The 17390-nt window shown below is 47.6% G+C and overlaps 1 protein-coding gene across 2 annotated transcripts in view; it reads right to left on the minus strand.

The window, feature by feature from the left end:
* LOC126458041 (actin-related protein 5) overlaps positions 1-16781 on the minus strand; it is a 208060-nt gene extending 191279 nt beyond the window's left edge. The window contains exons 1-2 of one of the 2 annotated variants that reach the window (XM_050094833.1): positions 16569-16781; positions 16398-16495 (exon numbers count right to left, since the gene is read on the minus strand). In XM_050094833.1, coding sequence (XP_049950790.1) covers positions 16398-16495; positions 16569-16659 — 189 coding nt within the window. In that variant the 5' untranslated portion in view covers positions 16660-16781. The remainder of the gene's footprint in view (positions 1-16397; positions 16496-16568) is intronic. The other variant, XM_050094834.1, reaches the window with a different exon arrangement.
* Positions 16782-17390: the final 609 nt, after the last annotated feature.

The raw sequence follows: 17390 nt of genomic DNA on the forward strand, positions 1-17390 counted from the left end.
TGGTCATCTCGACGGCCGCGGAGGGCCAGGTTGCGAGGGAACAACGCTACAACCGGCGGGAGGCGGATCCGGTTCCATCGAGTCGTCACCAGCTGCGACCGCTGTCCCTGGTTGTGTAGGAGGGGCAGCATCATTTGCCGACGAGAGGCCAGCTGAGCGCCTGGCAGCAGAGCGTCCCGGCGAAACTGAGGACGGTCGGGAGCAGCGACTCACAGATGGAGCGTCAGACGAAACACGCCGGGGTGGAGAGGGGGAGAGAGACTTCTTCTTGGAGGCCTTCTTGAAAGGCCGAGGCGGCACAGGAATGGTGGGCTGGACCCGAAGAAGGTCCTCACGCGCGGGGTCCGTTTTGGAACGCCGGACCTCAGAAGCTGGGGTCCGGAACGTTTCCCCGATGGACGCCTGAGAAGAGGATCGCTTCTCAGGTGGCGGGGGGGGAGGAGGAGGAGGAAGGGTGGCCCCTGGGGCAGAGGGGGCGGGGGCCACAGGGGAGGAGGATTTGGAAGGGAGGAATTTGGGAGGCGGAGGCAGAGCCCACTGATGGGCAGGGGAGGCGGAGGGGGAACAGGATAGGGGTGAGGATACCGTGGAAGGAGTGGACACAACTGAGGCAAACGAAGTGGTCAACAGCACGGGATGGAGGCGGTCATACTTCTTCTTAGCCTCAGAATAAGAGAGCCGATCCAAAGTTTTGAGTTCTTGTATCTTCTTCTCCTTCTGATAGGCGGGGCAGTCTGAGGATCTAGGCGAGTGGATGCCAGGACAATTAATGCACCGAGGTGGTGGGGTGCATGTATGTTCCTCACAAAGAGGACGTCCACAATCGCCACAAAGGGGCTCAGCCTCACACCGTGACGACATGCGCCCAAAGCGCAAACACCGAAAACAGCGCATAGGAGGTGGGACGTAAGGTCGCACGTCGCACCGGTAGCACATCACCTTTACCTTCTCCGGGAGAACGTCCCCCTCGAAGGCGAGGATAAAGGACCTGGTGTCGATGCGACGGTCTTTGGGGCCGCGCTGGACTCGCCGGACGAAATGCACGCCTCGGCGCTCCAGGTTGGCCCTGAGCTCCTCATCAGATTGTAGCAGGAGGTCACGATGAAAAATAACCCCCTGCGTCCTATTTAGTGCCAGATGCGGGACAATGGACACTGGGATGTCCCCTAGGCGGTCGCACGCCTGGAGCGCCGCCGACTGTGTGGCGGAGGTGGTCTTGATAAGAACGGACCCTGAACGCATCTTGCTGAGAGCCTCGATTTCCCCGAAAATGTCCTCAATGTGCTGAACAAAGAACATGGGCTTGGAGGTGGCGAACGTCCCCCCATCGGTTCGAGAACAGACCAAATAGCGGGGGAAGTACTTCGCCCCAAGCCGGCGGGCCTGTCCCTCCTCCCAGGGAGTGGCCAAGGGGGAAAGGGCAGGAGAACCAGAACTAGAAACGGTACCTTTTCTTTTGAAAGACTCGGCCGCAGAGCGACCTGATACGTGTTGACGTTTCATCTGCGAAACGTCCGCCTCGATACCACCCACTCCGACCAGGGGCTCTCCCCACGGGCACCACCCAGCATCAGCAAGGGCCATCTGGCAGGATGACCGTTGCCGGGAGTCCTGATGCCCCAAGGAGACGGGCATCTACTCCTTGGCCTACGTGGGGAGGGTGCAGCTCAGGTATCGGCAGTACGATCCCTGTGTTGTCAGGGGGCTACAACCTAGAGGGTACATGACGACCCCACCACAACGGGCTGGCTACCGTGCTGGATTTCTGGTGCCATGGAAAGTCCATCATGATCGCTGGTGCAGATGGGGACGCACTATGGGCGTAACTTGTACAACCCATCAGGCGTTTAGGCCCAATTTGAGGAATAGTGGGTATGGTTACAATGCCGGTACAATGCTGAGTGCCAAGGTCTTAGTGCACTTAGGACCAGTGGTACACCACGTAAGGTGTCCTTCCCCAAAAGGCTCGTACTTCTGTAGAATTTTGAAAAATGGAGGTCAAACCCCAAGGGGGACCATCACATGGAAGGCCGAAATGGTTGAAACTCCTTTTAGTCGCCTCTTACGACAGGCAGGAATACCTCGGGCCTATTCTTACCCCGGACCCGCAGGGGACAGGGAAAAGGTGTGAAATGAGCTAAAACTGATGGATGTCCTTATAACACAGACAGACAATTCTTCTGAAAAAACAATGGAGTGCTCACTAGAAGCTGTTACACTGTGTTTCAGTTATTTAAAAACATTGTCAGTGCCACTGAGGAACTGTTAGATTGTTTGTAAATTATAGAAACCAGATGATGATGATGTTTGGTTCATGGGGCACTCAACTGTGCAGTTATCAGCACCCATACAAAGTCTCAATTTTTACATAGTCCATTTTTTTTTTTTTTACACAGTCCAATCTAGCCACTGTCACAAATTATGACGATGAACTTTTGAGGACAACACAAACACCTAGTCCCCGGGCAGAGAAAATCCCCAACCCACCCGGGAATTGAACCTCGGACCCTGTGATCCAGAGGCAGCAACACTAGCCACTAGACCATGGGCTGCAGACTATAGAAACCAGAGGAGCTGCTCAAACTCTGTTGCTTGCTTTGTGTGATTTCTCATGTGTAGATTTGTTTTCTTATTTATTTTTTTTAACAAAGTATGTCGCAGAAGAAGTCAACCATGTTCATAAGTTTTTACAAACCCTTGGAGAGCATACTAGTAACAAGGAAAACTCCCAATCATACCCCCTCAGATTCGGTCATAAGATAGGCCAGTGGATAGCCCATCAAAACCTGAACACATATCAAGCATGACAATAGAAAGAAGGTGTACTGAACAATAAAAAAAAGAAGCAATATAGAAACAGTGAATGGTTCAAGCTCACAGTGTGCAGTATCAAGCATAGTTCTGTAGCTATGGTGTTGTGGTTATGCGGTTACAGAGTTGGACTATAAAGAGAGAGATCCGTGTTGTGCTCCAAATTTTTTTTCACAAAATTATGAACTTCCCATCCAGTTGCTGATTTGTCTTTTCTCCTGTAGTATCGGTAATTGTCATACTATAAATTGGTTATAGAATATGTCACATGATAAGAATATATTGTCATCGCAAGTAAATGTGATGAACAGTGAGAATAGGAAATGAAAATTACAAATAAGCTGGTGCAAATTATGTTACAGTAAAGGACTTCAAAAAACAAAATTTGCAAAACAAAATGCAAGAGTTGTAACATGTGCCACTTGCACAGACAATTAGGAGGTACGTATGTCTGGAAATCCCTTTTTTACTATTCACTGTTGCAAACAGACGTTACACCACAACACGGACACAAATGTGAATACTGCAAACAGACATATCAATAACCACATGGATAGTGCATAATTTTGTGAAAAAAAAAATTGGTGCACAAGTGAGATTTGAACACGGATCTTCCCCATTGCAGTCCAACACTGTGACCACTTAACCACGACGCCATGGCTACACCAGTATAGTCAGTGCTGCACATATTGAGCCTGAACCGTTCACTGTTTCTATTTTGCTTCTTTTTGCAAAGTTCAGTACACCTTCTTCCTGTTTTCATGCTTGATCTGTGCTCAGTTTTTGACAGGCTAGCCACTGGGCCATCTTACGACTAAATATGAGGGGGTTTGATGGGGAGTTTCCCTTGTAAGATGAGAAGTCTAAGGGTCTTTTTGACAGACAATAGAAATTATCTTCTTGATGAACCACTCTTCAATTTACAAAGGATACATGTGACAAGATGGGCATTTATCTGGGGCACCGCAGGATGATCTCACAAGGGGCACTGGAGTTGCTACATCTGATCAGACCGTAAGAATTGGTTATGAGATGTCCTTTTTGAGTACCCTGGTTGATATGACCAGATCTGGCAGTTCACCTACAGGTCTGCCATTCCTATGTCAACTGGCAACTTCATCACTGACAAGATGTGTTATTCACAGACAAGTCCAGATTTCCTGACACAAGGTGATGGCCGTGTTTGGTTTCGAGACACCATGGTGGGCAGTACCCGTCAAAAGTTGTGCTAGAAATCAACAGAATCAGCCAAGATTCTGTGGTCATCATAGTTGACAGCCATGCATATCTTGTCATTGTCCATGGTCACTTTACTGCTCGGCAGTACATTGAAAAGATCCCATTGGACCATGTGGTGGCTGCTGCATTCCTTGTTGGCCCTGAATTCCTTCTCGTGTACAATAATGGCAAAGCTCATGTGGTAGAGGCACCAGAGAAATTTTTGGTGCAACTCGACCGAATAAAGTAATCAGCTGATAGGACACATCCAAAGGCATCCACAAATTCATTAGGTTCTGGCCAGAAGTGTGTTTGTAAACACACTAATGCTTAACAACAACAATAAGAACTAGAATTGGCCATTTTCTGTAGACAGCTGGAAGCTGTGTTGGCCACAATCGACATGCTTCAGGCTGTTGCCACGGGCTGCGGAGACATTGGGGCACCTGAGGCAAAAGCTTCGGCGTTATTGGAGCCTACATCACTATTTTTTCTTTGGTAGGGTTTAAGGGCACTCAACTGCTGAGGTCATTAGCGCCCAGTCACTGGTGTTCGAGCACAAGGAATCTGCAAAAACTCAAGGGGATGGGGGGACATCAGAAGGACCTGACAAAGATGCAGATTAAATAAGTAAAAAGGTTAAATGTCTTTGGTCAAGCCAGTTAAAGTTATAAAACGCAGAATACGAGCAGCTGCTCGAGCGTCATCAGCTAAAACATCCGGTAAGGTAGATGGCAGGGACAGGACAACACGAAATTGACTAAAACGGGGACACGACAATAAAACATGGCGCACCGTTAATGCCTGACCACAAGGGCACTGCGGGGCTGGGTCACCGGAGAGCAGGTAGCGGTGGCTAAACCGGCAATGCCCAATCCGCAACCTGGTCAGAAGGACCTCCTCGCGCCGAGATGGTCGGGAGGAAGTTGTCCAAGCAGTTGGGAGCGGTTTTACTGCCCGGAGCTTGTTTCCTTGGAGGGATGACCAAGCATCCCACCACAACGACACAAGCCTCTTACATACATCCCCACAAACGTCCGATGACGGGACACAATGGGAGGCTGGCCGAGGCTGGAGGACTGCAGCCTTGGCTGCAGCATCAGCAGCCTCATTCCCAGGCACTCCTACATGTCCGGGAACCCACAGAAAGCTGACAGAACCGCCATTATCAGCGAAAGAATGGAGGGACTGCTGTATCCGTTGAATCAAGGGATGGACCGGATAGGGAGCCCCAAGGCTCTGAAGAGCACTGAGTGAGTCAGTGCAGAGTACATACGATGGATGGCGGTGGCAGCGGGCATACTGAATGGCCTGATGGAGAGCAAAAAGCTCGGCCGTAAAGCTGGAACATTGGTCAAGGAACCGGTATTTAAAGGTGGCAGTCCCGACGCAAAATGCACAGCCGACACCATCGTCAGTTTTGGAGCCATCGGTGTAAATAAAGGTGTGACCGGCAAGTCGAGCACGAAGTTCGACAAACCGTGAGCAATACACTGCAGCCGGAGTACCCTCCTTCGGGAGTGAGCTGAGGTCGAGATAAATACGAACCGGAGCCTGGAGCCAAGGTGGTGTCGGGCTCTCACCCTCTCTGAAGGTGGTAGGGAGGGCAAAATCCAATTGTCGAAGCAGGCGACGGAAGCGGACTCCGGGGGGCAGCAGGGCAGACACATACAACCCGTACTGACGGTCGAGAGAATCGGCGAAGAAGGACTTGTAAGAGGGGTGTTCGGGCATAGACAACAGCCGGCAGGCATACCGACACAGCAGTATGTCGCGCCGGTAGGTCAATGGTAACTCGGCAGCTTCAGCATAAAGACTCTCGACAGGACTAGTGTAGAAGGCTCCGGTCGCAAGACGTATCCCCCGATGGTGGATGGAGTTGAGCCGGCGTAAGAGGGATGGCCGAGCGGACGAGTAGACGAAGCTCCCATAATCCAGCTTCGATCGGACTATGGACCGATACAAGCGAAGCAGGACAGTGCGATCCGCTCCCCAAGATGAACCGCTAAGAACTCTGAGGACATTAAGGGAACGTGTACAACGGGCCGCCAAATAAGAGACATGAGGAGACCAACACAGTTTCTGGTCCAACGTGAGCCCTAGAAACTTAGTTGTGTCCACGAATGGGAGAACAACGGGACCGAGATGTAAGGGTGGCGGAAGGAACGCTTTATATCGCCAAAAGTTGATACAAACCGTCTTCTCTTCAGAGAACCGGAAGCCTTTTGCCACGCTCCATGAGTAGAGGCTGTCTAGACAACGCTGAAGGCAGCGCTCCAGGAGGCATGTTCTCTGGGCACTGCAGTAGATTGCGAAGTCATCGACAAAGAGAGAGCCTGAGACATTAGGTGGAATGCAATCCATAACTGGATTGATCGCGATGGCAAAAAGGGCTACGCTCAAGACGGAGCCCTGAGGCACTCCGTTCTCCTGGAGGAAGACGTTGGACAATACGGAACCCACACGTACCCTAAACTTTCGATCCATTAAAAAGGAATCAATAAAAAGGGGCAGGCGACCGCGTAGGCCCCACCTGTGCATAGTGCGGAGGATACCTCCTCTCCAACAGGTATCATAAGCCTTCTCCAAGTCGAAGAACACGGCTACCGTTTGGCGCCTTCGCAAAAAGTTGTTCATGATGAATGTCGACAAGGTCACAAGGTGGTCAACAGCGGAGCGGCGGCGACGAAAGCCGCATTGGACATTAGTAAGTAGCTGTCGAGATTCAAGAATCCAGACTAACCGAGCATTAACCATGCGCTCCATCACCTTACAGACACAGCTTGTAAGAGAAATGGGGCGGTAACTAGAAGGAAGGTGTCTATTCTTCCCGGGTTTGGGTATAGGAACAACAACGGCGTCACGCCAACGCATGGGGACTTGACCTTCGGTCCAGACGCGATTGTAGGTACGAAGAAGGAAGCTTTTGCCCGCCGGAGAAACGTGTGCCAGCATCTGAACGTGAATGGCATCTGGCCCCGGAGCAGAGGCCCGGGACAGTGCAAGCGCACGTTCGAGTTCCCGCATAGTAAAGGGGGCATTGTAAGTTTCCAGATTCAGCGAGTGGAAGGAAGGTCGCCGAGCCTCGTCTGCCTCTTTCCTGGGAAGGAAGGCAGGATGGTAATGGGCGGAGCTTGAAACCTCCGCGAAAAAGCGGCCAAAGACGTTGGAGACAGCCACAGGATCAACAAGGACCTCATTACCTGAGGTCAGGCCAGGTACTGAGGAGTGGGCCTTAATGCCCGACAGCCGGCGCAGGCTACCCCAAACTACGGAAGAGGGAGTAAAACTGGTAAAGGAGCTCGTGAAAGAGGCCCAACAAGCTTTTTTGCTGTCTTTGATGACTCTACGGCATTGCGCTCAGAGTCGTTTGTATTCAATACAATTCGCCAACGTAGGATGGCGGCGAAAGGTGCGTAAAGCACATCGTCGAGCACGGATAGCGTCCCTACAAGCCTCGTTCCACCAGGGGACGGAAACGCGACGTGAAGAAGAAGTAGTACGAGGTATGGAACATTCGGCAGCGTTGATAATAACAGCTGTGAGGTATTCGACCTGACTGTCACAACTGGGAAAATCGTGGTCCGGAAAGGTCGCCAGGGAGGAGTAAAGTCCCCAGTCAGCTTTCAGTATGTTCCAGCTCGAAGGACGTGGGGATGGGGTGTGGTGCAGGAGACGAACGACACAGGGGAAGTGGTCACTCGAATAGGTGTCAGAAAGGACATACCACTCGAACCGATGGGCAAGAGTGGTAGAACAGATCGACACGTCCAAGTGGGAGTAGGTATGAGTAGAGTTCGAGAGGAAAGTCGGGGCGCCGGTATTGAGGCAGACAAGATTGAGATGGTTGAAGACATCCGGCAAGAGTGAGCCTCTTTGACAGGATGCAGGAGAGCCCCAAAGGGGATGATGGGCATTGAAGTCGCCAAACAATAAGAACGGCGGGGGAAGCTGATCGATCAGGTGCATCATGTCAGCCCGACTAACAGCAGATGACGGTGGAGTGTAGATGGTACAAACTAAAAAAGTAAAAGCAGAAAGAGTAATGCGGATAGCTATTGCTTGGAGTGGGGTGGTCAATGGGATGGGATGGTAATAGACATCGTCCCGAACGAACAACATGACCCCACCATGTGCTGGGATACCGTCCACAGGGGTGAGGTCATACCGCTCCGAGGTATAGTGGGAAAAGGCAATACGGTCAGTCGGGCGCAACTTGGTTTCCTGGAGACCAAGGACGAGCGGACAGTGCAGGCGGAGAAGCAGTTGTAATTCCTCCCGATTAGATCGAATACCTCTTATGTTCCAATGAAACAACGCCATTGCTAGTCAAAAAGTTGGGGGAACGAGACGGGGAAGAACTGGTCACCTCGATGGCCGCGGAGGGCCAGGTTGCGAGGGAACAACGCTACAACTAACGGGAGGCGGATCCGGTTCCATCGAGTCGTCGCCAGCTGCGGCCGCTGTCCCTGATTGTGTAGGAGGGGCCGCATCATTTGACGACAAAAGGCCGGCGGAGCGCCTGGCAGCAGAGCGTCCCGGCGAAACTGAGGACGGTCGGGAGCAGCGACTCACGGATGAAGCGTCAGACGAAACGCGCCGGGGTGGAGAGGGGGATAGAGACTTCTTCTTGGAGGCCTTCTTGGAAGGCCGAGGAGGCACAGGGATGGTGGGCTGGACCCGAAGAAGGTCCTCACGCGCGGAGTCCGTTTTGGAACGCCGGACCTCTGAAGCTGGGGTCCGGAACGTTTCCCCGATGGACGCCTGAGAAGAGGATCGCTTCTCAGGTGGCGTGGGGGGAGGAGGATGAGGAAGGGTGGCCCCTGGGGCAGAGGGGGTGGGGGCCACAGGGGAGGAGGATTTGGAAGGGAGGGATTTGGGAGGCGGAGGCAGAGCCCACTGATGGGCAGAGGAGGCGGAGGGGGGACAGGATAGGGGTGAGGATACCGCGGAAGGAGTGGACACAACTGAGGCAAACGAAGTGGTCAGTGACATGGGATGAAGGCGGTCATACTTCTTCCTGGCCTCAGAATAAGAGAGCCGATCCAAAGTCTTGATTTCTTGTATCTTTTTCTCCTTCTGATAGGCGGGGCAGTCTGAGGATCTAGGCGAGTGGACGCCAGGACAATTAATGCACCGAGGTGGTGGGGTGCAAGTATGTTCCTCACGAAGAGGACGTCCACAATCGCCACAAAGGGGCTCAGCCTCACACCGGGACGACATGCGCCCAAAGCGCAAACACCTAAAACAGCGCATAGGAGGCGGGACGTAAGGTCGCACGGCGCACCGGTAGCACATCACCTTTACCTTCTCCGGGAGAACGTCCCCCTCGAAGGCGAGGATAAAGGCTCCGGTGTCGATGCGACGGTCTTTGGGGCCGCGCTGGACTAGCCGGACGAAATGCACGCCGCGGCGCTCCAGGTTGGCCCTGAGCTCCTCATCAGATTGTAGCAGGAGGTCACGATGAAAAATAACCCCCTGTGTCCTATTTAGTGCCAGATGTGGGACAATGGATACTGGGATGTCCCCCAGGCGGTCGCACGCCTGGAGTGCCGCCGACTGTGTGGTAGAGGTGGTCTTGATAAGAACGGACCCTGATCGCATCTTGCTGAGAGCCTCGATTTCCCCGAAGACGTCCTCAATGTGCTGAACAAAGAACATGGGCTTGGAGGTGGTGAACGTCCCCCCATCGGTTCGAGAACAGACCAAATAGCGGGGGAAGTACTTCGCCCCAAGCCGGCGGGCCTGTCCCTCCTCCCAGGGAGTGGCCAAGGGGGAAAGGGCAGGAGAACCAGAACTAGAAACGGTACCTTTTATTTTGAAAGACTCGGCCGCAGAGCGACCTGATACGTGTTGACGTTTCATCTGCGAAACGTCCGCCCCGATACCACCCACTCCGACCAGGGGCTCTCCCCACGGGCGCCACCCAGCCGCAGCAAGGGCCACCTGGCAGGATGACCATTGCCGGGAGTCCTGATGCCCCAAGGAGACGGGCATCTACTCCTTGGCCAACGTGGGGAGGGTGCAGCTCAGGTATCGGCAGTACGATCCCTGTGTTGTCAGGGGGCTACAACCTAGAGGGTACATGACGACCCCACCACAACGGGCTAGCTACCGTGCTGGATTTCTGGTGCCATGGAAAGTCCATCATGGGCGTAACTTGTACAACCCATCAGGCACTTAGGCCCAATTTGAGGAATAGTGGGTATGGTTACAATGCCGGTACAATGCTGAGTGCCAAGGTCTTAGTGCACTTAGGACCAGTGGTACACCACGTAAGGTGTCCTTCCCCAAAAGGCTCGTACTTCTGTAGAATTTTGAAAAATGGAGGTCAAACCCCAAGGGGGACCATCACATGGAAGGCCGAAACGGTTGAAACTCCTTTTAGTCGCCTCTTACGACAGGCAGGAATACCTCGGGCCTATTCTTACCCCGGACCCGCAGGGGACAGGGAAAAGGTGTGAAATGAGCTAAAACTGATGGATGTCCTTATAACACAGACAGACAATTCTTCTGAAAAAACAATGGAGTGCTCACTAGAAGCTGTTACACTGTGTTTCAGTTATTTAAAAACATTGTCAGTGCCACTGAGGAACTGTTAGATTGTTTGTAAATTATAGAAACCAGATGATGATGATGATGATGTTTGGTTCATGGGGCACTCAACTGTGCAGTCATCAGCACTCATACAAAGTCTCAATTTTTACACAGTCCATTTTTTTTTTTTTACACAGTCCAATCTAGCCACTGTCACAAATTATGACGATGAACTTTTGAGGACAACACAAACACCTAGTCCCCGGGCAGAGAAAATCCCCAACCCACCCGGGAATTGAACCTCGGACCCTGTGATCCAGAGGCAGCAACACTAGCCACTAGACCATGGGCTGCAGACTATAGAAACCAGAGGAGCTGCTCAAACTCTGTTGCTTGCTTTGTGTGATTTCTCATGTGTAGATTTGTTTTCTTTTTTTTTTTTTTTAACAAAGTATGTCGCAGAAGAAGTCAACCATGTTCATAAGTTTTTACAAACCCTTGGAGAGCATACTAGTAACAAGGAAAACTCCCAATCATACCCCCTCAGATTCGGTCATAAGATAGGCCAGTGGATAGCCCATCAAAACCTGAATACATATCAAGCATGACAATAGAAAGAAGGTGTACTGAACAATAAAAAAAAGAAGCAAAATAGAAACAGTGAATGGTTCAAGCTCACAGTGTGCAGTATCAAGCATAGTTCTGTAGCTATGGTGGTGTGGTTATGCGGTTACAGAGTTGGACTATAAAGAGAGAGATCTGTGTTGTGCTCCAAATTTTTTTTCACAAAATTATGAGCTTCCCATCCAATTGCTGATTTGTCTTTTCTCCTGTAGTATCGGTAATTGTCATACTATAAATTGGTTATAGAATATGTCACATGATAAGAATATATTGTCATCGCAAGTAAATGTGATGAACAGTGAGAATAGGAAATGAAAATTGCAAATAAGCTGGTGCAAATTATGTTACAGTAAAGGACTTCAAAAAACAAAATTTGCAAAACAAAATGCAAGAGTTGTAACATGTGTCACTTGCACAGACAATTAGGAGGTACGTATGTCTGGAAATCCCTTTTTTACTATTCACTGTTGCAAACAGACGTTACACCACAACACGGACACAAATGTGAATACTGCAAACAGACATATCAATAACCACATGGATAGTGCATAATTTTGTGAAAAAAAAAATTGGTGCACAAGTGAGATTTGAACACGGATCTTCCCCATTGCAGTCCAACACTGTGACCACTTAACCACGACGCCATGGCTACACCAGTATAGTCAGTGCTGCACATATTGAGCCTGAACCGTTCACTGTTTCTATTTTGCTTCTTTTTGCAAAGTTCAGTACACCTTCTTCCTGTTTTCATGCTTGATCTGTGCTCAGTTTTTGACAGGCTAGCCACTGGGCCATCTTACGACTAAATATGAGGGGGTTTGATGGGGAGTTTCCCTTGTAAGATGAGAAGTCTAAGGGTCTTTTTGACAGACAATAGAAATTATCTTCTTGATGAACCACTCTTCAATTTACAAAGGATACATGTGACAAGATGGGCATTTATCTGGGGCACCGCAGGATGATCTCACAAGGGGCACTGGAGTTGCTACGTCTGATCAGACCGTAAGAATTGGTTATGAGATGTCCTTTTTGAGTACCCTGGTTGATATGACCAGATCTGGCAGTTCACCTACAGGTCTGCCATTCCTATGTCAACTGGCAACTTCATCACTGACAAGATGTGTTATTCACAGACAAGTCCAGATTTCCTGACAAGGTGATGGCCGTGTTTGGTTTCGAGACACCATGGTGGGCAGTACCTGTCAAAAGTTGTGCTAGAAATCAACAGAATCAGCCAAGATTCTGTGGTCATCATAGTTGACAGCCATGCATATCTTGTCATTGTCCATGGTCACTTTACTGCTAGGCAGTACATTGAACAGATCCCATTGGACCATGTGGTGGCTGCTGCATTCCTTGTTGGCCCTGAATTCCTTCTCGTGTACAATAATGGCAAAGCTCATGTGGTAGAGGCACCAGAGAAATTTTTGGTGCAACTCGACCGAATAAAGTAATCAGTTGATAGGACACATCCAAAGGCATCCACAAATTCATTAGGTTCTGGCTAGAAGTGTGTTTGTAAACACACTAATGCTTAACAACAACAATAAGAACTAGAATTGGCCATTTTCTGTAGACAGTTGGAAGCTGTGTTGGCCACAATCGACAGGCTTCAGGCTGTTGCCACGGGCTGCGGAGACATTGGGGCACCTGAGGCAAAAGCTTCGGCGTTATTGGAGCCTACATCACTATGATCCCTGATGCCACTGCACCTCGACATTGCACAATTGGTGAACAGTGACACAATCAAATCTCTGGGAGGATGGCAAAGTGGGTATTGGCCGTATGACTGTCTCCTTACACATCAGGCAGGTGTGAGGTACTGCCTCTGCCAAAAGCACATCTGAGCTAGCACAATATGTCACACCCGTTGGAACTGTAGCTGATCTTCCTCAGAGGTCCAGAAAAGCACACAAGGGGGGATTGCTTCTCACTGGGAGCTCCAATGTTAGGCAGGTGACAGAGCCCCTCAGGATAATAAAGGTCGGGCTGGGAAAGAAGGCCAGTAGCCACTCAGGTTTCCTGATGGTAGGCTCCATCGGACATATGGAGGAGGCTCTGCTGGCAGTAAATGAATACATTGGGTGCAACCGGCTGCAAATCATGGTTCATATCAGCACAAATTATGTCTGCTGCATGTCTTCATAGGTCATCCTCGATTTCTACAGGTAGGTGGCTGGCTGGCTGGCTTGAGGACAGTTAGCCTCGCTAGCAGGGTTGAAGCAGAACTCTCATTTCAAGCATCAAACCTGGAACCAATGATGGTACTCTGGTTATGAGTCAAATGGCAAGCTAAAAATGGATGCTCAGATAATTCTGTGACAATGTTGGATGTGGATTTCTAAATGGCTAAAATGGATGCTTAAACAATTTTGTGACAACATTGGATGTGGATTTCTTCACCTTAGCTATCAGGAGAAATGTAGGTCTCCCTTAATAGGTAAAGCATGCATAATACACAGGGAGCAGCTATTAGGATAACACAGTACATGAGGCATGCCTCATGAATCCTTCAGAAAAGAGAAATCCTTCCACAGGGTCAGTAAGAAGTGTTCCGAGTTCAGACAGGGTCGCATTCTTCGTAGATTAGAGAAAGAAAATGTTAATAAGGTGTTAGTTAACTGCAGGAGCATATATGGCAAGGTCCAAGAACTAGTCTGACTTATAAATGGTAATAACGACCAAACAGTAATGGGGGCCAAAAAGCTAGTTGAAACCAGAGGTTAATAGCAATGAAATTCTTAACTTAGATTGGATATTTGTTGCAATGATAGGTTGAAATGCTGGTCGTGAAGTGTTTATGGCAATAAATAATATGATGTCTGATGAAATTGGTACACATTCAGAATCTGAAATAATTTGGGCTATGGTAAACAGATTTAAATACATCCGAAGTCTTACAGATAAACAAAAAATTTGAAGCCAAAATTAGTGTACGGGTGAAGTGTTCATCGAATACAAAAGTAAAACTACCTACCAACCTGATAGAAAATCCTTAGAAGTTTTGAACTTATCTTAAATCAGTAAACAGATGGAAGCCATCCGTCCTGACACTCTGTGACCATAATGGCAATGAAACAAAATGACACAGAAAAGGTCGAAATACTAAAAATCGTTTTCCAAAACTGTTTCACGCAGGAAGATCACACTGTAATTCCACTATTAAATTGTAGCACAAACAACAAAACGACATATTGAAATAAGTGACTAAAGTATAAATGATCTGCTGGGCAGTATTAGCAGCAGTCTGCAGCCGTTTGCTGATGATGCTGTGATACACAGAAAGGTGATATCATTGAGTGACTGAAGGAGGATACAAGATGACTTCAATAAAATTTCTAGTTCGTGTGATGAGTGGCAGCCAGCTCTAAATGTAGAAAATGTAGGTTAATGCCAATGAGCAGGAAAAACAAATCTTTAATATTCAAATAAACATTAGTGATGTGCTGCCTGACAAAATCACATTGTTTAAATTTCTTGGTGTAATGTTGGAAAGCAATATGAAATGCAACAACCATGTGAGGATTTGGTAGAGAAGATGAATGGCGATTTTGGTTTATTGGGAGAATTTTAGGAAGCATACTTCATCTGTAAAGGACATTGTGTGTAAAACACCAGAGTGACCCATTATCGAATACTGCCCAAGTGCCTGGGATCCCCACGAGGTCAGATTAAAGGAAGACATCGAAGTATTCAGTAGTGGGCTGCTAGATTTGTTACTGATAGTTCAATCAGTACGCAAGTATTACGGAGGTGCTACATGAACTCAAGTGGAAACCCCTGGAGAGCAGTATTGAGAAAATTTATACAGCACCAGCATTTGAAGTTCACCGCAGAACAATTCTACCACCACGAACTTACATTCCATTTAAGGACCATAGAGACAAGAGAATCTATTAGGGCACATATAGAAGCATATGGGGAGTTGTATTCTCCTCACTCTGTTTGTCAATGGAATAGGAAAGGAAATTACTAGTAGTGTACAGGGTACCCTCTGACACACGCCATACAGTGGTTTGAGGAGATATGATGTAGTTATTGCTACAACACTTGCAGTGCACTTTATTCATTAACATAACAATAAACTAAATGTAAATTTCAGACAAGATTTAAGCAATAAGAGAGGCTCCCAAATTATTTAAATAAAATAAATCAAGATGATAGTACAATGTTTCAATACATATTAATGAATGCATGTTACAAGATCTGTTGCATATCCTACAAGGAACTTCCAGTATTCTGCAAATTTCATGACAAAGTAAAAAAATTCTGTAAATTTATATAAGATACCTTGTTTCACTATCACAAACAAATAAAATGGCTTCAATTGACAAGCTGATCGGTTTTTCCACAACACAGTCCAAACAGCATAAAAACAGAGAGGACATCACCCTATTCCAAAATGAATTTAAATGTTAATTAGGAACATTGTGTCCAAACATGATTCAAAAGTCACCTATGGAAAACATCATCCCGAGGAGCATATAAAGGAATACCAAGACAAGTGTTGAGAATACAGAAGAAAGAATGTAGGGCCTACTGGAAAAATGTATTTTTAGTGTGGTGTATTTTTGCTAATTCCCTTAAAAACTGTGTTCCCATATTATATAAGATTGTTTCTGTAGTATGGTATTGCATAGTGGTACAATTTTTTTTTTGTGTATTTTGCTTCACTCTGTAAGATTGTGTGCTACCGATGCTTGTTGTTACTACTCATCTATGTAACAAACAATAATTTTGTTACTTAACAAATTTTTTCTTGTCTTTCATTATCTCCACCTAATATGTACACAAATTGTATATTTTGTTTAAAGCTGTAGAAACATGGCACGTCTAATGTCATTATAAAATAGTGTTGAAGGATAAATAAATTATTACTACTAGAACATAAGTTATCGTAAGTCGGGAAAATTAGGATATTCCACAGTCAAAAATGTTATTAGCGACGTAAGCAGACGAACTGCCACAATGATTAGAACGCCTTACACCTGAGCCCAAACTAATTGTTTGTATGCAGAAATACGAACTGTAAAATACCTGTATGATTTTAGTCACCGTTGCTATTTGCTCATGGAGTGATTGAGTGTCTCGATAGAATAGTATTACTAACACCTCGAAAAACTGGAAAAATGCTCGGGAACATACATTTCTGATATGTCTCATTTTTCGGGAACATACATTTCGGATTTACTATCTTTAATACGAACCTTCTTACCCCGCTCTTTTCTTGGTTTAGCAATAAGATTCTTGAAAATCATCATGGGCTCATGACTTGTAGCCCATCCCACTCGACACTGGTAAGATCCTGGAAATAAAGAAATACATTCACTTTCCTCGTCTTGAAACTGCAGTCACCGCATATAACAACAGTCACTTGCCATTGTCAATTACGAGGGGGGTATCGTCACGTTCGTAGGTGAAAATCGGATCTGCAGCAGGTTTAGCATCCTTCAGCTCCACAGTTGTCATTTTATTACTTCCCGGTACCCACAACAAAATCTGAAAAGTAGCGCTGGAATTAGCCAAAGCTCGTCAAAAAATATGCTGCACCACACAGCTGCTGCTGCTACACAGTAGAGTCAAAGATCAAAGAGTGAGAAACTTAAATTGGGGATAAAGCCACAGTCCACCACCTACAATACATTTATTGTAGGTGGTCTTGGTCCAGCATAACAGTGCGCCACTCCGCCTCGATTTTGTTGCCTACCGCGCCAGCAGCGCGTAAAGCGGCCAGTAAGAAAAACTATTTGAGTTCGGCGCGATCGTGAAAGCGAAATATAGTTGTTTATTTTGGTTTGTACAATGGTTTTTACTAACGGAATCGTCTTTAGTGCAGTAAATTGCAGCAACGACAAGAAGATACATCTGTTTTTTTATGTTTCCTTAGTACCCTGAGAGGTATATACTGTGGCAGAACTGCCAGAAAATATTAATGTCTTTGCTTTTTTGTACTTTTTTACTTACTTTGGTTGTTGACTAGTTGGTGTGAGACATTCGTCATGCCTGTTACCGTGATTGTCGAAAGCTATTTCTTTGTGTTTTGATTTATCTTGTGCCAATAAAAATATTACATAGTGAAAGTAAATGGTGTTTTCTGTGTTATAACACTCGCCATTCTGGTGACCTCCGACGCGCAACATACGTCCGATTCGACAACGTGGCCGTTTACTTCGACACCTCCACATCGCTCACCTTCCGCT

This window comes from Schistocerca serialis, chromosome 2 (assembly GCF_023864345.2).
Source record: "Schistocerca serialis cubense isolate TAMUIC-IGC-003099 chromosome 2, iqSchSeri2.2, whole genome shotgun sequence".
Classification (NCBI taxonomy): domain Eukaryota; kingdom Metazoa; phylum Arthropoda; class Insecta; order Orthoptera; family Acrididae; genus Schistocerca; species Schistocerca serialis.